The sequence below is a fragment of the Sapajus apella genome, unplaced genomic scaffold (genome assembly GCF_009761245.1).
Source record: "Sapajus apella isolate SASKATOON/1434 unplaced genomic scaffold, GSC_monkey_1.0 scaffold12, whole genome shotgun sequence".
Lineage (NCBI taxonomy): Eukaryota > Metazoa > Chordata > Mammalia > Primates > Cebidae > Sapajus > Sapajus apella.
The window spans coordinates 34,881,871-34,906,936 of NW_022436952.1; the positions used below are offsets into that span (position 1 = coordinate 34,881,871).

Below are 25,066 nucleotides of genomic sequence, written 5' to 3' on the forward strand. Positions count from 1 at the left end.
CTGGCAGCTATCAAGCGGGGGCGGCAGGCGGCCATCCTTTCGGCCGCCTGAGATCCCAGCGCCTGTCCCCAGGGGGCGCTGCCGCCCCGCCGCCGCCGCCGCCGCTGCCCTGCCCAGCGCGCGCCTCCGCCGTCCACCCGCGCGTGCGCGCCGCCCAGGTGAGGAGGCGGTGGCCTGGGCCACGGCGGGGGCGGGGGCGGGCTCCTCGGCGCGCCGGGCGGGGCGGAGTCGGGAGGCCCGGGCGGGGCGGGCCGGGGCCGGAGGCGGGACCAGCCGCCGCCGTCTCCGTCTCGGTGTCCCGGCCTCAACAGCTCCCGGCAGCCGCGGCGGGAGGAGCGGAAACTGTCGGGTGCGTCCCGTCCGGAGCCGAGCCGGCCGAGGAGGCGCCGAGGAGCAGCGGGGCGGCCTCCGTCCCGCCCGGACCCGCCAAGCGGCGCGCGCGCCCTCTCCCCTCAGCCTCGCGGCGCAGCCTTGCCCCGGCCCCTCCCGAGCTCATCGCGGGCCCCCTGAACGGCTCCGGCGGCCCTAGCGCGCCCACCTGAGCCCCAGCGCCGGCGCCATGGCGGAGCAGGAGAGCCTGGAGTTCGGCAAGGCGGACTTCGTGCTGATGGACACCGTCTCCATGCCCGAATTCATGGCCAACCTCAGGCTCAGGTGAGGGTGGAGCGGCCACGCGCAGGAGCGCGAGGCTGCGCTTTCCCAAGAGAGGGCGCCTCGGGGCGCGGCCGGATCCGGGGTATCGGGGCGCCGGAGCTCCGGAGATGGAGCGCGGCCGGGCTGCGGTGTCCGGGGGTCCGCCGAGCTCTGCGGCTGCGGTTTCCCGAGCGCGGACGCCGCCGGGGTGCGGCCGCTTTGGGGTGCGGGGGGCGTGCCGAGCTCGAGGGCCGCGCTTCCCTGAGGGGAGCCCTGGGCGCTGTCCGGGGTGTGGGTGCAGGGGGTGTGCCGCGCGGGAGGGCGCGCTTCCCAGAGCCAGGTGAGGGAGGTGGGCGGGCCGGTGACCTCATGGAAACTGAAGGGAAATAACTTGAGCGAGAGTTGCGGTGGCCCTGAAGGCCCTAGGAGGACTAGAGGGTTATTTTGGAGAGAGGCTGGCGTCTCATCCCGACTTTACACTTGCTGCTTTTCTTTCTTTCCTCGCCCTTCTTTTTTTTCTCTCCTGGCGTAGTTCCATCCTGTCATCCAGGATGCTATGGAGTGATCCCTGAGCTGTCTGTTCTGGGACCCTGGCTATTTTTTTAGTTACTCTCTAAACGTAATTAGACACGTTTCCAGACATCGAAGAGACTGCTGTACTTGCCAGTGCCAAGATAAACTGTCTGAATTTGACAAGGCGTTCATGGTTTTGGTTTTTTTCGAGGAGTTATGGATGGAGCCCTTGTGTTACTGACATCCTTGAGAGTGCAGTCACAACTCAGCGCCCCAAAATGGGCTTCCAAGATGTGGGTTTGTTTTAGAAAGCCCGTTACATGCAGTTATTTCACCCTTGATAGAGTAATATGTAAACAGTTTTAAAGTAGTTTAACTAAAACATTAGAGTAAGTAGAGTTTCAAAATAGCTGAGTGAGAGAGAGAGAGAGAGAGAGAGAGAGTGAGTGAGTGAGAGTGTGTGTGTTTCCCTGCAAGCTTTGGCTTCATTTCTTCTAAGGTTTATAAGTAAACATCACTCCTTAAACTTACAAAGTGAAAATCATAATCTAGGCTTGGGTGCTTAATCCTACTTTCAGTATTAACTACCCTTGTCAGCAGGGGTCAATCAGATTTTATTACATACCAGCATAATGATAGGATGTTACATTTCTGATCAAGGTTTAGATGCATAGCTGTTATAGAAATCATCTCAAATATTAATCAAGATGACATACCTCTGTATCAGCTATAATCAATACCCACTGTCATAGTGATTAAGAGTCAGACTGTTGAGATTCAAATTCTAGTTCTACTACATTCTTGTTGTGATCTTTGAGCAACTTACTTGGCCTCTCTGTGCCTCAGTCTTCTTGTCTGTAGGATTGGGGTTGTCCTGAGGGTTAAACGAATTATTAATAATATGTGTATGTAACTTTAAAGATTAGTGCCTGGCAAATCCATATGAGCAAAACGGTTTAAATTTTCCCAAGTGCACATAAAGCAGATAAAGGGGTAAGTTATACAGCAATTTCATAGATTAAGGTTTTAAATTATTTAAGAGATTCTACTGCCCCCAGGAAATAAATTGTGTACTTTGAGAAATGGCTTTATAATTTTGTCACTCTCACCTTATAATCATTTCAGTTTTTCAGACATTGGTACATTTATTATGCACATACTGTATATAAGACACCGTAGTAATAGTTGAATATGGAGCCATTCATTTTAACCTCCGTCACCTCCAGCAAATACATGACCTTAGCCAGAGCTTTTGAAGAATTTTGAGAATTTGACATTGAAGGCATAGAGTCTAACTGGGCTACGTTAGTTTGTAATGTACATTAGTTTATACATTAGTTTGTAGTTTGCTCCTCTTCTTAGATTTAACTCGTGGTTTTTTAAAAAAGTAAGTTGAGGGAGGGAACTTAGAATTTCTGCTTTTTAAAAAGCGTTAAATCTCTAAGTGTGAGGTTTGAATTTCAAGGTAGATTACTAAGGTGAGCCTAACAACTCTTTTGTGTACCGAAGAGAATACTGTGATTTATTTATTTATTTTTATTTTTTAGAGATGGAGTCTTGCTATGTTGACCAGACTCATCTTGAACTCCTGGCCTCAAGCAATCCTCCCATCTCAGCCTCCCAAAGCACTATATTTATAGGCATGAGCACCACGCCCAGCCAAATGCTGCTATTTAATTCTACAGTTTGCAGGGTACTCTAGGAGATAAGGTAGGAAGATCCGAAGAACTACAAGATGTGCTGCTTACCTCTCAAAGGGGTGGCATCTCAATGAAGACATGGAGAAAGGTGGAGTTTTTTTATTGGTTTAAAGAATAGTTCAAGGAAACATCAGGAGGCTGAGACAGGAGGATTGCCCGAGCTCAGGAGTTCAAAGCTGCTGTGAGTTATGATCACACCTCTTTACTCCGGCCTGTATAATAGAGCAAGACCCTGTCCCTTAGCAGAAAAAGAAGAAAGAAAGAGAAACAGAGAGAAAGAAACATAGACAGAGAGGAAGCCAGGCAGGCAAGAAAGAAAGAAAAGAAAGGAAGAGAAAGAAAGGGAAAGAGAGAAAAAGGAAAGGAAGGGGAGGGGAGAAAAGAAAGAAAAAGGAAGAAAGGAAGGAAGGAGGGTGGGAGGGGAGGGAAGGAAGAAGGGAAGAAAGGAAAAGAGAGAGAAAGAAAAGAAAAGAAACGAGATAAGCCTTATAAAGCTTAGGTGATTATTTGCCAAGTAATTGTAGAAATTGTTCTGAAAGTTCAGAAGAGAGGATTCCTTAGGTTGATTCCAAAACACCTTATAGAGGAAGAGAGGAGTTGAGCTGAGTTCCAAAGGGTGGGTAGGATTTGTAAAGGTGGACACGTGGCTGGAGAGCATTCCAGGTGGATTAAGCAGCATGAGCAGGGGTTGATGGCGTGAAAGCTGACTCTGGGTGACAGTGGGTAAGTTAAGTTGTTTGGAGGGGAAGGGGTTGGTATTGTGGAGATGTGGAGGAATCACCAGCTGTCTGCATGACCACTGTCTAATGCCCAGAATTTGAGGCCTTCCTTTACACTCAATCTCTATGTCATTCAAGATTCTGGATATACAGATGTATCTGTATTTGTACGTGTCTCATCTGTGTGTTCTTGATGACTCTGAGAATTGGCTGTGGTTTTCATTGTACAGATCAGTGATTGTTCATGACTTACTTACTTAGAGTAGTTGGTTCCCTGTAACCATAAACACAGTGCCAACAAAGAGTAGCACCCTTACCCTCCTTTCAAGCTGTAAATTCTGACTCAGACAGAAAGCAGTCCTCTCTTTGCAGAAGGTGACCAGAAATCCACGACTGCATAATCCAGATGGTACTATGTGATGTTAAAGTGTTTTTGTTTCCTGGAATATCAGTTTTTGGGCACATATTACTGATTGTACATAGCTGAAATTGAGCGTGTTTGGTCCACTGGTGGATATGGGTGTGTGAGTGAAATTCCCATGCGTGCTTGTACCTCTCGTGACTCCTGCCCTCCCAAGCTGCAGTTTCTGCTCGTATTCCCCATTATGGAATGTCCTGTCGTCTGCTTCCCACCTGGCTCTTCCGCAAGGCCTACTTCCTTCCTTTAAGGTGTGTAATAGACAGTCAAGTACTCAAGGCTGCAGGTGCTCCAGGGTCTGTGTTTTCTCAACAGTAGCACCTAGCATAATGCTGGGTACGTAGTACATTCCTTTGTGACAGCATTTTTTCATAGAGAGGGAAAAAAATGTTTCCGTTACTTTTTTTTTTTAAGCCTATGTGGCATTATCCTTTTAGAACGATCTTCATGTTTTGCTATTAATCTGGCCTTCTTTTTCCCTCTTGGAGTTAAAGCTTGATTTTTAGGCAACCACCACAATTGACGGAAATTTCTCCTACCATCATTACTTTTAAAAATGGACATAGATGTATGTCTGGATGGGGCAAGAGTAAGAGTGATGTGGATTAGTGCGAGTTAGTATATCTGAGAAGAAACTTCAGTTTATATTTCTTGCTTTAGAAGAAAACCTGCTTGTATTGTGAGAGCTGCCTTCTTTCCCTCCAAGAAGTCACTTGTTGGGGGATATTTCTTTTTCCTTTTGGTAGAGGTAGAGGTGGAGGTGGACGTAGTTACTCATTCCAATTTCCACGGATCTCTGCCCAGGAGTAAGACTCCTGTATGAGTCCTGCCTGCCTACATGGTCAGGACCAGTTCCTGCCAACAACCCTAATGACCACTTGAAGGCCTAACCACAGCAACCCTGTCTTACCATGCTCTGCTTTCTTTGTAGCCACTTCCTTTTTGGATATGGAACTCATTGGTTCCTTTGCTCCTTGATTGGGCCATTCCTATACACGAGTTCTTCCAGCATTAACATCAGCTTTGTACCCTCTCTCTGAGAGTCCTGCCAGGGCAAGCTGCTTACATCTGCTCCTCTGGGTGTTCCTCCCTCCTCACACTCCTCGCTCTCAGCCATGTGCATGAAAGGAAGAATGTAGGCTACTGCTCAGGAGTGGACTTGAGCCTAGGACAGCGTCCTTGACAGAAATGCTTTCCTTTTCGTAGGACAATGAAACATATGTCAGCCTTCCAGTGGTCCAGTTTCTTAACTTTGTTATTGGTTCCTGTTTTGAGAATAAAGCATCTATTCAGCCTTATGTCTTGGCTTCTCAGAAATTTAGGTGTTCCGCCTCTCTTTTCTTATTGGGTTTTGTCTTCCGTAAAAGCCATCATCTGAAGCACCGTGCGTGCCAAAGCTCCATGCAACTCCTCATTTTTAACCTAACACAGCATGTCTTTTGTACCTTTGCTTAGACCTGTGTTTTTCAACCTTGGCACTATTGACATTTTAGACTGGATAATGCTTTGTTGTAGAGGCTGCCCTGTGTGTTGTAGGATGTTTAGCAACATCTCTGGCCTCTACTCCCTAGATGTCAACAACTCCACTCCTTTTTCATTTATGACAACCAAAAGTGTCTCCAGACATTGCCACAAGTCCCTGGGGGGGGGGGACGGGGGGGCGAGTGTGTGGGTAGGTGTGTTTGTACATACACACATGCAGTATTGCCCCTAGCTGAGAGCCACTGGCCATTGTTGTTTTTACTCCCTGGAATATCCTTTCCTCATCTCTGCCCTCATTCCCTACCTGCTACACTCTTACTCATCCTTCAAGACCAGTTCTAAGAAATCTTTCCCAATCCCCCAAAACAGGTCAATGTCACATTCTCATGTGCTCTCAGGATGTGTAGACATTTGTTCATAACTTTTAGAAAATTTATCATATTCATAGGTTGCTTTCTTGTCAACTTGTGGAATCCTCAAAGGCAGGTAACCTGTTCAGAGGTAGATCCAGGTTTTCTGATGCTTTGAAACTCATAGTGCTTGGGGGCAACCACCTTTAAGAAAAAGAATGTAAATTCTGAATGCAGAATTAGATGCAAGGCTTTGGAAGGGGAAGATGCAAGTGAGTGGCTGTGAAGCAAACCTACCTTTAATCCTTTTGTGTTTTCTATTTTGCTACAGAATTTGGCTCCCCCATCACATTTAATACATCTTAAAGTGAATTAACTGAGTACTCAAATGTTGGCTGATTGTTCTTCAACCAGTGGAATTCTTTTTCTTTTTTAAGCATATAATCTCTTCAAAATATTATACTTTAATAGAACTTAACTATGTGTTGAGGTAAGTGAGTTACAGATTAGAAGAAAGGCAGCAAACAGACACACACACACTCACCACACTACCCCTGTATTCTTTGTCTGTGGCTGTTTGGTCATTTGGAAAATTTGGTGGGACAAAGGGTTTCTCTTGCTTGCCAGGGGAAAAAACCATAGATACTCTGGGTGGTCTTCAAATAAATGTAAACCTGCAATTGGTTCAGGGCTCTAGTTAGAAACAGCTCTAGTTAGATTTATAGGAGAGGTGAATGGCACACTAAATCTTTTTGGCTTCCATGTGAAATTCTTTGGCAACTTCTTTTGAAGGCCTTTGGAAAAGGACAGTTTGCTCTCTGCCTGTTTTGTACATTGGCTTCATATTGGGACAAAAATGGGAATTTGGGTTTTGGAGCTGCCATTTGGAGTGAATCACCCTGCCGCCTGGTTTCCTTTCCTACTTCATGACAGATTTCCAAGACTATTTTTATTCAGGGTCATTTCTTGACCCTGGAGACTTCTGCTGAATTAAGTTCCCAAATAGGGCCAGATGTGGGTGGAATCAAGCACTTAGAATTTGCTACTGGTTCATTTCATTGCAGGTTATGATAGGATCTACTTTTTTTTTTCTTTTTTAGATAGGATCTCATTCTGTTACCCAGGCTGGAGTCCAATGGCACAATGATGGTTCACTGCAGCTGGACACTATCTCAAGGAGTGGCCCTGTTTAATGATAATTTTCTAGTCCCCATTTGTGGTGCTGCCACTGGGACTGGTTTGAGTCATTGCATCATTGCCCAGACACTGCCAAGTTGGGGAACTTTACTGTCAGCGGTGGGTCCAACTCCACTGGGTAGATTGCCTGTTCATGAGCCTCACCACCATGGCCTATAAAAATGCCAGCTATGTTCATAAATGGGGTCAGAGGATAACAGCATTTTAAAATATGCATTGTATGTCTCTCCTTTATTGTTTATTAGATGCCTTGACTTCGATGACAGTTTTATTTCCTGTAGAAAACAGGCTTCTTTCAGTTCAACTACAATATAATTACTTGCTAGATTTCTTTGTTTTTGAGACAGGGACTGGCTCTGTCACCCAGGCTGGAGTGCAGTGGCACGGTCTCGGCTTACTGCAACCTCTGCCTCTTGGGTTCAAGCAATTCTCATGCCTTAGCCTCCCTAGAGGCTGGGATTAGAGGTACAAACCACCATGCCTGGCTACTATTTTTTTTTCTTGTATTTTTAGTAGAGAGGGGGTTTCACTGTGTTGGTCAGGCTGGCCTCAAACTCCTGAGCTCCGGTGATCCACCAGCCTAGGCCTCCTAAAGTTCTGGGATTACAGGCACGAGCCACTGTGCCCAGCTCATGAATAGAACAGTGTTTTCCAAACTTTAGTTTTGAGCATTTATGGGAAAAAGAGAAGCAAGAGCATTCTTGCAATAGGGAGTCATGGAAAGAGCACAGGCTCTGAGACTAAGTGACCAAGTTCAAATCTCAGCTTCGCTTTTATTCCTATTAGCATAGGCTTCCCTAAGCCTCATTTCCGTATATGTAAAATGATCACCTTTTAGGGTTATTGAGATGGAATCACATGTGCAGCAAGTGCCTGATTAGTGCTTAATATATAATTCTCACTCAACTAATGGTAACTCTCCCTGAATCCTTCCCAAATGGCCTCACCTCCCTGTCCTGATCCCATAACTGCTAGAGAACTAGATATTTTCATCTCTTCCTTGTCATTTCTTCCTTCCTCACAAAGACAAATTTGTTTGTTTTGATTTTGTTTGGGGGGCAAGGATGGAAGTTTCTAGAGAGGATCCAAGTTACCTATCAGAAAGTGTAAGAACACTAGAAATAGACAAATACGGAATTTAATCTTGTCTTTGTTCATTTACTACCACTTGTGTGACCTTGGACAAGTGACTTAACTTCTTTGAGCCTCAGTTTTTTCATCTTTAAAGATGATATGTTCTTGTGAAATTAAATTATAGCACATTTAAAATATGTGTGAAATACCTATGGTGGTGGCCGAAGCATAGTAGGTGCTCAGTGGGTGCCCCTCTGTCTCTGCTCCATTCCATGGTCCAGCCCTGTGGACCAAAATGCCCTTGCTTTTTCCAGTTCACTCTGTAACTATTGCACTATGCATTCCCATAATCACATTCCCTCCAGGTATCACTATTTAATTTCTGGAAGTTGTTTTAAACTTTTTGGAAAATAAAATCTATTCATATTTGAGAGATTTCTAAAATATCTTATTCTGCTTGTCACTGTTCTCAGCCTCCGTGAAGGTTGATGACATTTAGACACTATTGCCAGGCGATGGACTTTAAGACTAGAATTGTCTTTTTAAAAAATCTATAACTAATTTTCTCATTCATCTATATGATGAATGTCTACTATGTTATCTACCCTTTCTGTGTTTCATATAATATCCTGGTATTAAAACTAGTAACTACTTGAATTCTTATAGTGTGCTTAGTGCTGGGTCGGATACTTTGGTGGGGGTTACTTTTAACAAAATTACTCTTTGAGGGATAGCTTAAATTGGGAGTAACAGATACCTTAATAAATGGATCAATATAAAGTGAAATATGATTGAGCCCAAATGAATTGCACAGGCTTTTAAGGGCTTCCTACAGAGGAGGAATCAATACATCATATTTTTAGAAAAAAAAAAAAAAAAAAAAAAAAACTGATGACAATGTAATTAAGAGCTGTATATATGTATGTACTGTGTTATGAGGGAATTCAGAAAAAGAAAAAAATGGCATTGGGAGTAGGTAAAAAAAAAAGTTTTATCAAAGAGGTAGAATGTCAGTGGACCCTTGTTGAAGTAGAGATATAGTTTCATTTGGAAACAGCCCTTCCTCCCCCCGCCCTATGGCCAGAGCCATCCTGGCCTTCTTTCCTTCTCTCTCTACTCACTTTGAGCATACGTGGGCTGGCTGTGCTGCCAGCCAACTTTCATTGCTCAGAAATATTTTCCCCCACATTGTCTGCACTTCTTTCATTCCTGTCTTATGCTGCCCCAAATTCTCCCAAGTAGAAATTGAGTTAGGTTGATAAGAGTCCTCTTAGAAAGTCAGATACTTCTAATGCAGCACAAGCTCATTAGTATATATCTGCTCAGTCTGGTTAATTTCTTTCACATGCCTCAGTGGCATCAGTTAGAATGAGGAACAGAGAATTTCATTTTTGAAAAATAATTTTACAGCATGTTACTGTTCAGAGATACAGCAGACCTGGGATAGAGAACTGAACCCTTGTGGGAAAGGATGGGCAGCATATAGTATGAGGTTAGTGCATTCTTGGGGAGGCAGATCCTGATGACAGAGCTGGGAAGGTACCTGACAAAAACTTTGCCTAATTAAAAATTGTATCTGTGGTTTATCTTTGGGTCTAGAAGAGGAAGAGAAAATTTTTTTTCTTTTTTTTTTTTTTCAGCTGATGCTTAATTACAGAACTTCCAAGATTCAGCACCCAGCGTATGTGATGAATACTGTGGCCATGACATTTGGGTTAAAGGGTTGTTAGTGAAGAGCCAGGTGCAATGACCTCCACCTGTGGTCCCAGCTACTTGGGAGGCTAAGACAGGAGGATTGCTCGAGCCCAGGGATTGGACACTATGATCATGCCTGTGAATAGTCACCGTACCCCAGCCTGGGCAATATAGTGATACCTTGTCTGTAAAAAAATAAAGAATAAAAAGAGAGACACTGGGGAGACAGACTATGATTCTAATCATGGCTTTCAACATTTCTTATTGAAAGAGAATGGTCTGCTTTTGGAAAGTAGATCATTTTTTAAGAGAAGGTTTCCAATAAGTGACTTCAGTTGATGGAGAGGGAATCAAGAACATCTGCTAGTTTTTCTTGATACTTTGCCCACCTTCCAGGCTCCTCATTGTCCTAGCCTCATTCCTGAAGATATCCCAGTTTGTATTCCAGGCACAGCTGCTCACATGGGACTAGTTACAATCTTCCCACAATGGGATTGCCTTCATTTCCCCACATTTCTTCTCCTTGATACGCAGTACAGAAATATATTTCACTTTAGTGAAATTAAAGCATTAACTGTAGTAAAGCTATTTCGCTTTAATAAAAAAGATTGTATACTACTGAACATAGATTTTTCAGAAAAAGCCACAGACCAGTTCAGGGTTCTAAAAGAACCTCCTGGAATAGACGGATAAGCACACCAGGGAGCAAACACAGCTTTCCTTTTATTCCTCATCTCCGTATATCTCTCACAGTTATATTGCTAAGTCTTGGGGGGAAAGCCCATTAGCACGTACTGTATATTCACAAGGTTCACATACGCAGTAGAAGCAAATGAATTTGTCAAAAAAATGGTTTCATCTAAAACAATGAAGCAAACACTAAGAGAAACTGAAACAATTTTTTTTTTCCTCTGACCACAAAGTCGGCTTTGAGTAACTTGTACAATAGAGGATCATCCGTAGCAATGCCGGGTGATCCCAAATGGTTCTATCTCAGACCATTGCTTTGTATCCAATATAAAGTCAAGATAAATTATATAGTTTATTTTTAAAAAGTCAAGCCCCATAAAAAAAACCAACAACTTATTTATTTTGGATAAACCCCATCATTGGTCATATTTCAGCTTTGGGATTTACAGATATTTAGGTCATTTTAAGTTTATTATAAGAATAGTCCTTGATATTGAGAGTGAGTTAACCTGATTCTGCCATCTTATCCCATGTTCTTTCGATTAAAACTAAAACCTATAAACAATTAAAAAAAATCTCTAGAATAGTTTAAATGTCAGTGAGTACAACAATTTTTTTCATTGCATTCAGCCTTTCCTATTAGTTTATGTTCTACCTCTACACTCAAAGTTGTTTTTTTTTTTTAATTTATTATACTTTAAGTTCTGGGGTACATGTGCGAACATGCAGGTTTGTTACATAGGTATACATATGCCATGGTGGTTTGCTGCATCCATCACCCCGTCATCTACAGTAGGTATTTCTCCTAATGCTATCCCTCCGCTAACCTCCACCCCCTGCTACCCCTCCCTTAGCCCCCCTACACTCAAAGTTCTAAGGGTAAGATAAAGCCCTATCTCCCAAGGCTTATTTCCAGGCATTAAGGACAAAATATTTTCACCTCCATCACTGAATAAATAGATAAATGCATAGTACTTCTGCATTTTTGATTCTTGGCTGAACTATGCGTTTACTATATTTTATGTATGCTTTTTAATGTATTCTATTGTGTGTATTTATATAATCTGATTTTTCTGTAGTAACTCCAGTCTTTGGTAATATAGGAAAAATGAAATTACCATTACTCTTGGAAAAACAACTGTTAAAATAGATTTTGGGTGTTTGTGAAATGGTAGACATTTCTCTACCTTTTTTTTTTTTTTTCTTAATTTGTAGAACGCAAGACATGTGAAGCTTGATACCATACAGAAAAGGGGGACATATTAGTGGCACTGTAATCTTGAGCAGTCTCATGTTGTTGCTTGCCTTAGCCAGTTAACCAGATTTTACCATACTACCAAACTTTTCACAGCATTGTGATGCCTTTATATAGCTTTGTGTCATTTGTTGAGTGTTTCTGAGGGACATGCTTTTATACAGCAAATCCAGGGACTAAGCTTGTTTAGATTGGTGCTTTTTAAAGAATCTGTAGGTCAGGCACAGTGGCTCATACCTGTAATCCCAGCACTTTGGGAAGCCAAGGCGGGCAGATCACCTGAGGTTGGGAGTTCGAGATCAGCCTGACCAACATGAAGAAACCGCTTCTCTACTAAAAACACAAAGTTAGTTGGGCATGGTGGTGCATGCCTGTAATCCTAGCTACTCGGGAAGCTGAGGCAGGAGAATCGCTTGAACTCAGGAGGCAGAGGTTGCAGTGCCATTGCCTGGGCAACAAAATTGAAACTCTGTTTCAAAAAAAAAAAAAAAAAAATCTGTGTTCTGTGGTGTCTTGGGTCATGGAGGTGCCTGAGGAGCAGTCTTGGATTCCAGGTAGAGGTGGGGTAGGGCTTCAGGCCCCGGCATTCTAGTGCTTTCACCAGAGCAGCTCTGCTTCATAGTGGGGTTCCAAGGAATATGTCATTTGGGAAAAAATGCTATCACATTGGAAAAACAGCTTGCAAACAACTGTTGTAGGTGATTTTTTTCCAGAAGGCTTTTATCCTTGCAAACACACACACACACACACACACACAAATAAATAAATAAAAAACAAAGAAAGAAATGTTTGTAACCAAAACCACTTTAAAAGTAGCAGTGTAGCATAAAATAATGAGCAAAGGAAAGGAAATATTTCAGTTATTCAAAGTTAAACATGACTATGGCTACTTTCTATGGTACAACTTAAAAAACTTACATTAGTTCTCTGAGCCTTTAATGGCTCAGTCTTAAAATGAGACTGATTCCTACACTACAAGGTTATTACATCAAATGAGATAATAGCTGGATTGTTTGTTCTTTACATATGGAGGGCACTCAGGTGTTCGTGCTTTCTCATTTTTGCTTCCTTAAGCAGAATATAAAGAATGTGATTTAATTCTTAATGACTTAGATCATCATGACTGTAGTTATGAAAAGTTGTTTTCATGTCCTTGGTATTTATTGTCATATTTGTAATGTTTTGTTCCACACTAAGTTGATCTAAACACGCTTTTAAAAATGGATGTTTCAGTTTCTGTCTTTGATTTCAGTGTGCCTCCCCATGAATTCCCTTTACCCTCTTAATTTACAAACCTTATCTGCTCTGGGTTTTGGCTGTCAGCTGAGCTCATTAGAAGGGTGTTTAAAAAAGGAGGAGTTAATATGTTCTAATGAAGACTGAGGGGTTGTTATCTTGGGTATATCAATCGTAGGGCAAGAGTTTTAAGATGTCTGTTTTTTATCTTCTCTGCTGAGAGGTATTGCTTTGCTGTGTTTGGCTGGAAAGGCAAGTAGGCTGAGCTGAGTTCTGAGTAGGTAAGGTGCTACTCTAAAATATATTACTGCCCTTGGTATTTGAATTATTTGTGTGGTTGAACAAACCAAAACATGATGAGTGGATTTTTCCACACTGTGTGCAATTTATGACTGCTTGTTGACTTGTGGTAGGCGGCTGCTATTGGCAGAATCTGTTACTGTTTTCATCTCTACCTCTCAGGTTTCTATTTTATCTGAAACTCTTACTGAAAAGAAACCTCTTCAACTTCTTGATTCATCCTAGGCTGGGGTTCCCAAATTCAGCTTTGTATCAGGAATACCCAGCTTTTAAAATACACAGATTCCCTGGACTCCGTCTCCTAGAGAAGGTGATTTATTAAGCCTCCTTAATGCCCAGGTGAGCCTCATATGCAGCCGGGCTACGAACCACTGTCCTAGGCAAATGGGTTTTCACTACACAGGTGTGTTCTGTTGAAACTAAATGGGCTATAATTGTAATGTGAGCTGACTGACATATTAACCAATGTATTACAACTTATTCTGTTTTAGTTATTAAATCAGCTTAATTATTTGATAATCACACTTTATTCTTTATCCTTACAACAAGTTTTCCATTTTTTCACCCTATGGCTATGATTGTCCAATTTTAGCATGTTATATATGTATTTTTGTGTCCACAGTTTCTCCATACAAAAATGTATAATCCCACCCTCCTTGATATATTTCCTTTACAATCTTTCATATACTTATAAAAATGTACATATTCAAAAATTTTGGAACTTCCTGCCAGCATATAGTTTTGTAAACTGTTTTCTCATAACATAGTATCTTAAATGTTATGTTATATTATGATGGCAACCATGTTGTCTTCATTCTTTTTTTTTTTGAGACAGAGTCTTACTGTCGCTCAGGCTGGAGTGCAGTGTTGCAATCTTGGCTCACTGCAACCTCTGCCTCCTGGGTTCAAGCGATTCTCCTGCCTCAGTCTCCTGAGTAGCTGAGACTACAGGCATGCACCACCATGCCTGGCTAATTTTTTTTTTTTTTTTTTTTTTTTTGTATTTTTAGTAGAGATGGGGTTTCACAATGTTGGCCAAGATGTTCTCGATCTCCTGTTATTGTGATCTGCCCAGCCGTCTTCATTCTTTTCTGGATATGCAGGAGCAACCCAGATGGACATGGTTCTTGTTCTCATAGAGCTGTAAACCAGCAAGAGGAACATACTAAGCCAGTAAACAAAAGGATAACTACAAATAGTAATAAGTGCTATGAAGAGAAAGAGCGGAGTTCCCTCATAGGGGAAATGGAAGTGGCAAATGCAAGTGTGTGAATGTGTCACAGGGAAGGCACTTTATGAGGAAGATGGCTTTAAGCAAGATCAGAAGGATGCAGAATAGATGCATGTTGGGGGAGCAGTGAGGTGAGGGGGACAATCAGATAGGGAAGAGAGAGAGAATACAGAGATATGCTTTTATTGATTATTGATTGATGGATTGATTGAGACAAAGTCTGGCTCTATTGCCCAGGCTGGAGTGCAATGGCGTGATCTCAACTCACTGCAACCTCCACTCCTGGGCTCAAGCCATTCTCCTACCTCAGCCTCCCGAGTAGCTGGGACTACAGGCATGCACCACCATGCCCACCTAATTTTGTATTTTTTGAAGAGACAGGTTTCACCAAGTTGCCCAGGCTGGTCTCAAACTTGTGAGCTCAAGTGATGCACACCTGCCTTGGCCTCCTCGTGTTGGAATTACAGGCATGAGCCATGGCACCTAGCCGAGACATATTTTTAGATAGACTCTTTCAGTTTCTGAAACTGAAAGGCATCCAGTGAGGCAAAGTAGGGGCAAGTGAAGATGGAGTACTCATTAGGGACCACACTTTGCCAAAAGGCCTTGGGACATAAAATCCCAAGATTCAAAACCTAAGTACATTGGGGAGCAATTGAAGGGCTTTACATCAGAGTGACAACACATTTTTAAGTATCTGGGCTCTCTTTCATTTAGCTCCTATAATCCCTCTGGTCTGGGAGCTGGCTGGATTTTTTTTTTTTTGTTGTTCACATCCGTGAATTGGATGCAGATTTGGTAATTACTTTCTACACATTTCCTCTACTAAGAATAAACATGAATACAGCCCAGAATACAACCAAAAGTGCTTTCTCTACACAGTTTTACAAGCTAATATAGTCAGAATAGGATTTATCCAGAAAAGAATGCTCAGTATGATGAGGATACTTGAAACCGTATCATTTAAGGAATGACTGAACGTAAAAGACAGTACATGAACACCAACCTGAAATACTTGAATATGAATTGATCTCTGGAATATAACAGAGTTGTTTTTTGCAGTAGGTAGCCCAAGGGCAGTGCTTTTTTGATTTGAAATAAGTGAATCTTGATAATGACTAATGGCCTACAACTGATTTGGGGGGGATTCACTTTTCTTGATTTTATGCTTCAAGCCAGAGAAATTCTGAGCCGTGAATTCTCTGATGAAGTCTCTTGAGTCAGAATTTTAATGCCAGAAGGGAACCTTGAGATGCATGAAGTTAGAAACACAGAAAGTCAGGACTTTTTACTAGTCTAGTAGCACATTTACTATGGGGCAAAAATCTCCTGTCTCCTAGCTTCATGTTTATTATTCTGTTTTTGCCCTATTCCTAGATCTGTTGCTTTGCAATCAAGTAACAACACTTCACTTTCCTTTATTATTCTCACTTAAAAGTCCTGAACAAGTTGAAACAATGGAAAAGTTAACAATGTAAATAATAAGTAAATCTCTAGTTCTCTATTGAAGGGCAACAATTTAACAATACAAATACAAAATAACATGGTTGTGAGTGTGAGAAAGATGGAGGTCTTAGCAGTCTATGTTATGTGTCACCATTGACTTGGGCTATGTCAGAGGAAATACGGGGACTTGGAAGTTTCCTAGCCCATCCTACTGCTCCTGGAGGGGTGTGTGGTTGCTAGCGTCACTCTGTATCAGTCAGAATGCTGTTGGGGGCAGCTAAAAAGAAAACCTGACCGAACTGGCTTAAACAGAAAAGAAATATGTTATCTCACACAACAAGAAGGCTAATGATAAGAGAGGCTCTGGCCAGTCTGTAAGGACTCTGCCTCCACTTGCCTGTGATTCCATCGGCCCCACCCTTCTTTTTGTGCTGGTTTCATCCTCAGCCTGGTGGAATGTCGTTGCAACAGTTCTGTGCATCCCACTCAGGCACAGTAATGTCCAGAGGAAGGAAAGTGAGCTAGCTGCTGGTATTGTGCCCCTTGCTGAGGAAGCCCTCCAGAAGACTTTCGTACATTCTCATTAGTTCGCATTTGGTCACATGCCCATTATTAAACCTGTCACTGGTAAGAAGAATGTGGTTATCATGATGGAATAGTTGGGTACTGATGATAGATTTCACATTTCCTGCAGTACATGGCTATGGGGAAGGAAGTGGATACCTGAACAAAGTCAGGTTTTTTTTTTAGGAAAGAAGGAATTTTAGGGGCAGAATAGAATATTGGATAGGCAACCAAAAGTGCTTCCTTTACACAGTTTTACAAGCTAATGTAGACAGAATAGGATTTATCCAGAAAAGAATGCTCAGTATGATGAGGGTACTTGAATTCATGCCAGTGGGTAAAAGTGAAGAGAGTAGATGTTATCTTTCTGCTCCTTTTCTTCCTCCTCTTCTCTTCTTCCTGAAGAATTTGGTCCTAAAGCCATTGGGTTGGGGCACAGCAAGGTAGGCATTCATCTTAGGGGAAGGGGAGCCACAGCGGCCCAGATTAGAGTTTGGAGCCAAGTTGAGTAAAGACGGGGCCAGTGCATGAGAACCTGAGTATGGAGAAACAGCATTGTACTGGCATGGTCTTGGTGACAGCAGTGAGAGATAAGTGATAAACAGGGAGATTGTCAAATAAGTAAATATGTTAAGGATAATGGAGACAGGTTTCTCATGGCCATAAAAGAGAGCTCCAAATACGGGAGGGGGGAAAGTACAATGAACCCTTTGTAGTAGATTGCAATCAGAAGTTTTCAATATACAGCTAGACAGAGGAGTAAAAATAGATGTGATCATGTATCCACGTATGTCCATACATTATATATTCCCCTTTGTCCACGTGACATCCTGAGAGCAGTGATCTCTTAATAGCAATGGTCACACCTAGTACGATCCTCCACTGAAAGAAATCAGGGCTCTGTGAAGAAATGGGTAATTCCAGGGTTGTGGCCGAGTAAATATTAATACAAGGTGAGCTGGGGGCATCTTGTGTCAGAAAGCAAGGAAATCCTCAAGGAAATGATGAAAAATGTAAAAACAGATTCAGAAAGCAGCTTTGAGCACCCACTAGCTAAATCTAGGTCAGTTTGATCATCAAAATGAAATTGAAAACCATGAGTCAATACTTAACATACACTAATAAATAACTTTTGAAGTCTGATAAGAAATGGGATATTTAATTAGTATCTCCCTACAAAATGTTCAGTTAATTAATATCAAAGGAAAAACATTTATTATTACAATGGAGAAGCCTGACAGATGCTATCTTAATGAAGTGATGAAAATGAACAATATCAGAAATGGGACAAATCAGAATCATGTACCATGTGATCAGATCCAATGAGAAAAACACAGCATCACTTCCTCTGTGATATTCCTGCTAAAAATGCATAACCTATATCTTATCAGAGGAAACATCTAGCAAACTCAAATTGAAGGCCAGTCTTTAAAATATCTAGCCTGTAACCTTCAAAAATGTTAAATTTCAAGAAAGACTAAGGAAGTATTCTGGTAGCAATGAGAATAACAAGACATAACTAAAGGCGAAGCATGATGCTGAACCGTATCCTTTTGCTATAAGGGACATTTATTGGGACATTTGGTAGAATTTGAATGAGGTTCAAGAATTAAATCTGAGCAGTATATCACATGTTAATCTCCTGATATTGATGGTTGTATTATGGAACTACTAGTCATCAAATGGTTCCCAAAGAAAGTAATGAGTTTCAGGTCATGTGAACTTACTGAAACTGGAGTTAAAAGTTCACTCATTAAGTTCTTGTAAAGAGATGTTGTGCATCGGAATATTGGTCTACATGGCCTCTACAGTCCTAAATTCTAAGATTCCAATAGTCTAAATGCATATTTTAAAATAATCGTTGAAAATATTAAATAATGTTATGCCTTCAGTTATTACAAATTAACAATTGCCAAATTAACAAACTACCAATCAACAGGTATTACTTAAAGGTTTTTGCTAGAAACTGTGTATACTAAGGGCTACATATAATTCATTCCAAGAATAATGATGTAATTGGAAATAAATGGAATGAAAAGATATGTAAGCCCTGAAAGTGGCATATAATAAATGCCTGATGATTAGTACCAATATTCTCTAGTTCAAATGTGGAGGAAATTTCTGAGGAGTCTGAGCTTTGGTTGTTAAGGAAGGCCTTTATTGAGTAAAAGGTTGGGCTGAATGCTGGAATGTGAATAAGGCTTAGGTATGCCTGAAGTAAGAATGGCAAGGGAGAGCATTCCATGCAGGGTGCCTCTGGGAATGGTTGTGATGTGTTCAAGGACAGTGAGACCAGTCTGACAGGGTTGGAGGATTCTTAAAGGATTAGTTCTGCCTTAAATTCATTACAGTTGGAAAGACAGGACTAGCTTCCATAAAATGGAAAATGGGAAGGAAACTAATTATTGGAACAGCTTCTAGGCATCATCAGGTGCGGTGTTACATGGCTTTCACTCATTAGTGTGTTATCTATTCAGCCCTACAAGATAAGTGTTATACAGGTGTGAAACATGTGTTTACAGAGAGAGAAGATGGCTTTGTCAGAGTCACATAACTAATTAAGAAGCAGTTTGAATTTGAAGCCAGACTGACGTGACTTCAAAGTGCTTGACCCTTCTGCTACCCCTGCCTCTTACAGATGGAAAGGAATAGAAAGCAATGACACAGACTTGGGGAGGAGGGGATGACTATATGGGTAGAATATTGAGAAGAATATTGGAAAAAGGAGGATGTTTCCCAGTACCTCTTCTCATGTTGAGATTGGGGTGATTATAGGACATGCCTATGAGATTTAGATGATCAAAAATAAGCATAAAGTATTAGAAAATGGCCAAGGATTGAATGTTGAAAGAGATCTATATTTAAGAGACAGTCAGAATAGTAAGGACCCCAAGAGGAGCCTGAAGAGGAGTGTCCATGGAGGTTGGAACAAAACAGAAAAGTGTGATATCACAGAAGTCAAGAGAAGAAGAGAGGGGTCAGCAAAGTTGCACACTTGAGAAAGGCCAAGGAAGGTAAGGATGAAGAGGCGTCCATTAAGTACAGCAACTGGCAGGGCATGGATGACTTTCATTAGTGGGGTCTCAGTGGCAGGCTAGAGGTGGAAAACAGTCTGTAGTGGGTTAAACAGAGAGCATGAGTGAAGAACTGGAGACTGAGTGTGTTGTGTTTCAAGAAGTGTGTTGTGAAGGGAAGGAGAGAAGACCACAGCTACAGGTTTTTGTTTTTATTTTGTTTTGTTTTGTTTGCTACTTTTTAAGCTTATAGAGTTGAGTGTGAATATGTAATGAAGGGAAGGAGGCAGTAGAGAGAGAAAGACATTTGATAGGAGAGAGAGACTTATGCAAAGGGTGAGGTATCTGAGGAGATGTGAAGCACTGGAATCTGGAGCAGCAGACATGAAGAGGATGAAGGCTTCTATGCTTTTTGCTGAAATTGTCCGTATCTCTCCCACATACATCAGAAGTCTTTGTGCTCCAAGGCAGGCTGGTCTCACTGACCATAGTATAGCTGCTGTGTGGTCTATACCATTAAAAAAAAAAAATCATCCAAGAATAGCACCTGCATGCACATTCTGAATGATGACAACTAAGATACATTTTGTTTAAAGCTGCTCAATTCAGCACTGTCAGTATAATGCTGTCATTCTGAAATGTCTTCCTTAAAAACAAGAGTAAAAGGAGAACAAGTAAATAAGAATGAATATATACTCTCAGTCAATGAAAGCATAGCATGGATCCATGAGTTAGTGCCTTAGACAGCCTCATCCAAAGAGCTCAGTGCTGTGCATTCCAGAGACAAGTATGTTTCACATGTATTGTTTACTCTGTCGTGACCTCTTTTTCTCCATTTATTTTGGGTTCTAAAGACCTATTCTGTCTGTAATAGCTGCCAATGATTTTTTTAAGTGAATAAATGATATTAGGCATGCAAGAAGTAATACTAGATCTGCAGCTTCTGTAGTGTAGAAATAAAGGGACAGTATTATGTTAGATGTTAAAATGCAATAGAGTAGGAGTCGAAACCTGAGAAAAACACAAGTGTCCATCAACAGTGGGATGGAAAAATAAATTGTATTCATACAATAGAATGCTAGATCACAACAAAAGTGAATGAATTACAGCTACATGCATCAGCATGAATTAATCTCACAATCATAACATTGAGCAAAAGAAACCAGACATAAAACAATACCTACTCTATGCTTCCATTTATATAGAATTCAAAAACAAGCAACACTAATCTATGGTGTAAGAAGTCAGGATAATGGTTATTTTTGGAGAAGAGGGAGGGGACAGTAATTAGGAGGAGACTAAAGAAGGGTATCTGGGAGTGCCAGGAACAATCTTGACACAGGCAGTGGTTACATATACTAACGATGTGTATATTCTTATCTATGTATGTTATACTTCATTAAAAATATGTTTTTTAAAAAGGCCACAGGGAGCCCCCAAGGAAATCACTGAGGAAACAGTACAAAGGTCAGCAAGCAATTAAGGGTTTATAGCAATCCTTTGATCTGATAGATGGCATCATAAACCTCATTGCAGCCAATGGGGATGAACCAAAAATTTTATGTTAGTTGAAGGTGTGTCATGACTTCCGTGGATTTGCAGAGACTGCAAGAGTAACTGCCAAATACGAGATGTATGTGTGAGTGTGTGTAAGTGAAGCTGCACTCACACATGTAACATATACATTGGTATATCATATGTTGGCATCTTCGTAGGGACCACAGAACAGCTACTCAATAAAGTGTGCAGATTCAGCCAGTGCCCTTATTCCAGGAGACTCTACTTCCAACTCTCTACTTTCAACTCATGTATTCTGTAGCTATAGTTACGGACTTTATTGCGCCTATTCAACCTTTACCCTGTGTTCATTACTTCTCAAATCACTTTTAAATTTTATTTTGAGTCTCAGATGCCTTTCAAGAATTGCACAGTTATGGGATGTTTTTACTCCTAGACTGTGTTAACCTGGCTCAGTTGGTCTGTGTACAGGGAGTACAAACTAATTCTGATGTTAGTTTGTCAAACAAAATTAAATCTGTCCCCACTGCATAAAGTATATAGTGTATCCCAAAGTGAAGCAAGAATTATTTCTTGATTATTTGTTGTTTCCCTTTAGCTTCACCAATGATTTCTTCCTTTAGCCCCAAAAAAACTGAAGTTGATTCCTTTAGATGTGCAAGCTTCTCACATTCAGGTTTATTTCAGGTGGAACTTTGCTTTTCTTGGAGGAAGGTGACTCACTTGTGAGGAATTTTGAATGGCTAAGTAAGGAAGAGATCTGTTTTTCAGAGTTCCATAAATTTTTACTAGTCTACTCTGCCAGGATCCATTTTTATTCCTTCATAAGCTCTTATGAGTTAGATCTTAATAATGATTCTGATTATAAGCTAAAATTCCCAGGGGTTACCCATTGCCTATACTTGCAATTAATGTAAAAGAAACTTTCCATGGAGTGAAAAGAAGATTTTATTTTTCTTTAGTTTGGACTCATTCCAATATGCTGAAGTTGTTGACATTGCTAGTAAAAAGAACATTTGAATTTTCATTCTATTTTTAGGAAACCAAGAAAATTTTTGCCTATATTTGAAATCAATAGCTGTGAAAGGTGACTTTCAAACTTATGCCTGAGAAAAGGAAATAAGAGGTTGGGGGAAGATTCTAATAATGAAGTTTAAAATGTTCATACTTTAAATATCACTATTAGACAGTTGTTTGAACTTGAAGCAGATACCATGCTTTGTTGAACTTACTATTTGTTTCAGTTAATTTATTGGCAAATAAATTCGTCATATTGCATATATTGATTCTAGAGCATTGGTTCAGTTGTGTGGAAAAAGAAAGATCCATACTTTGTTAATCTATCATGTTCTTTTTGTTTGTGAGACAAATCATTCATTTAAGCAATTACCATAGTTAACTAGCCATCAACTATATGCTAGGTTTTAGAGATACAGAAATGAGTAGAATCCTTTCCTTGCCGCTGTGCATTCCAGGTCTATAGGGAAAGACAGACATGGAAATAATTATGTAATCCATACTGTGATAGAAAGACGGATAGCATGCAACAGGAACTCAGAGGAAGATGCATCCAACTATGTCTGGGTAGTAAAGGGAAGCTTCCCATAGGAGATGTTTGAACTAAAGGGTGAGCAGGAAGTTGACAAGTTGACCGTAGAATAAGAATAAATACATCAAATCCCCTGCTAAAGATTTTTTTATTTTATATGTGGTGATGGGGAACCATTGGAGGATTTTAATTAGGGAAATGACTTGATCATATTTACATTTTAGAAGACTGTGATGATAATGAAGGAGCTATATAATCACATGGCTGAAGCTGGAAGTAGAGAGAACATTTAGGAAATTGTTGAAAGAGTCCAGGTGAGACTAGTAGAAAGTGGGAAGAAAGATACAGAGGCTTGATTTCATACATATTAAGAAGGTAGAATTGCTCGGCTTTGGTATTTGATTTCTGGTCTGGCTCACCTACCTACCTAAAGTAGGAGTTTGGGGTTGGTGGTGCTGTTTACAAAGAGTAGAGATGAAAGAGGAAAGAAAATTTGGAGTGTGGGTTAAAAGGTAAGATAACAGGCTTAGGCTATTGTTCTTGTGAGTCATCACATGGAGTTGTCTAGTAGCCAGATGGAAGTACTGTACTGTACAGTCTTGACGCATAGTAGAGTGGTGCGCAGTAGGGACATAGGTGTTAGAGTCATCCACATATGATGACATTTGATGCTTCTGAAGTACATGAGATTGCCTATTAATGTATACAGTGAAAATGAAGGTAAATACCATCTTTCAAAAAAAAGTCTTTTGGACCTCTGATTTATTTCTCAAAATTGTTTCTTTTTTTATTGGAATCTATAAATACATGATCCTTGTGGAAAGCTTGAAAAATATGGAAATATATTAAGATAATAAGATTCACCCGTAATTCAATTCTCATTCCCCAAGAAAGTCATTGTTAGGAAAAAACTATGCATGTATTTGCCACATAGTTGAGATAACACTATATAGACAATTTTGCACCCTATCATTTCTATTTACCATTAATTAAAGCATAAAATCATATTATTATTATAAATAACATTGCAATTAATATAGCTGTATGAGAATTATTTCTCTAAGATCATAATTCTTCTTGGTATAGATTCCTAGAAATAGAATAACTTGGCTACAAGACACAAACAAATGTAAAACTTTACATTTTGACCGGTCACAGTGACTCACGCCTGTAATCGCAGCACTTTGGGAGGCCGAAGTGTGTGGATCACCTGAGGTCAGGAGTTCAAGACCAGCCTGGCCAACATGGTGAAACCCCATCCCTTCCAAAAAAATACAAAAATTAGCCAGGTGTGGTAGCATGTGCCTGTAGTACCAGCTACTGGGAAGACTGAGGTGAGAACATCACTGAAACCTGAGAGGCAGAGGTTGCAGTGAGCCAAGATCATGCCAGCCTAGGTGACAGAGTGAGACCCTGTCTTAAAAAACAAACAAACAGGCCAGGTGCAGTAGCTCATGGCTGTAATCCCAGCACTTTGGAAGGCCAAGGTGGGCAGAAAGATCACGAGGGCAAGAGATTGAGACCATCCTGGCCAACATGGTGAAACCCCATCTCTACTAAAAAATAAAAAAAATTAGCTGGGTGTGGTGGCACATGCCTATAGTCCCAGCCACTTGGGAAGCTGAGGTAGGCGAATCACTTGAACCTGGGAGGTGGACCACAGTTGCAGTGAGCTGAGATCTCACCACTGCACTCCAGCCTGGTGACAGAATGAGACTCTGTTTAAAAAAATAAATAAAACTTTACATTTTACCAAGTGTTTTTCAAAATTGTCATATCAATTTCCACTGGCAGACAGTTCTGACATTTAAAGGTTTTAGGGGAAGAAGAGTCAATAAAAGAAATAAACTAGAAAGTGATGGTATGAGAGAAACTAACAGAGGAGAGAACTAGAGGAAAGCAACAGCAGCAGTAAATGCCGTAGATCAGGGGTCCCCAACCCCCAGGCCCCTGACCAGTATGGTGGCCTGTTAGGAACCAGGCTGTACGTCAGGAGGTGAGCAGCGGGTGAGCAAGCATTATACCCAGAGCTCCGCCTCCTGTCAGATCAGCAGTATTAGGTTTTCAGAAGAGCACAAACCCTACTGTGCACTGTGCATGCGAGAGATCTAGGGTGCGCACTTCTTAAGAGACTCTAATGCCTGATGATCTGAGGTGGAACAGTTTCATCCTGAAACCACCCCCCTGGTTCCATGGAAAAATTGTCTTCCGTAGAACCTGTCCCTGGGGCCCAAAAGGTTGGGGACCACTGCTGTAGAGAGAGCACATAAGCAAAGAATGGAGGGACCCATTGAGTTTGGTGATGGGAGGCCTTGGTAAAATGGTAGGGAGTTAGCCAGGTTGCAGTCAGCTGAGGAGTAGATGAGGTGGATATGGACTATTCAGTAGAAGGGCTGCAGAACTGGTGAAAAAATAGTGTATTGTTTGTTTTTAAAGGTGAAGAGTCTTAGGCATGTTTGTGGGAATTGAAGTTGATAATTGA

General features: G+C 41.2%; 1 protein-coding gene across 4 annotated transcripts in view; it reads left to right on the top strand.

The window, feature by feature from the left end:
• The first annotated feature begins 255 nt into the window (after positions 1–255).
• Positions 256–25,066, top strand: part of MYO1D (myosin ID) — a 359,991-nt gene continuing 335,180 nt past the window's right edge. For all 4 annotated transcript variants that reach the window (XR_004269745.1, XM_032280908.1, XM_032280909.1 and 1 more), the window contains exon 1: positions 256–654. Coding sequence is in view for 3 of the 4 variants with exons in the window: in XM_032280908.1 (XP_032136799.1) it covers positions 560–654 (95 nt within the window). In the remaining variant the exon portion in view is untranslated. The remainder of the gene's footprint in view (positions 655–25,066) is intronic.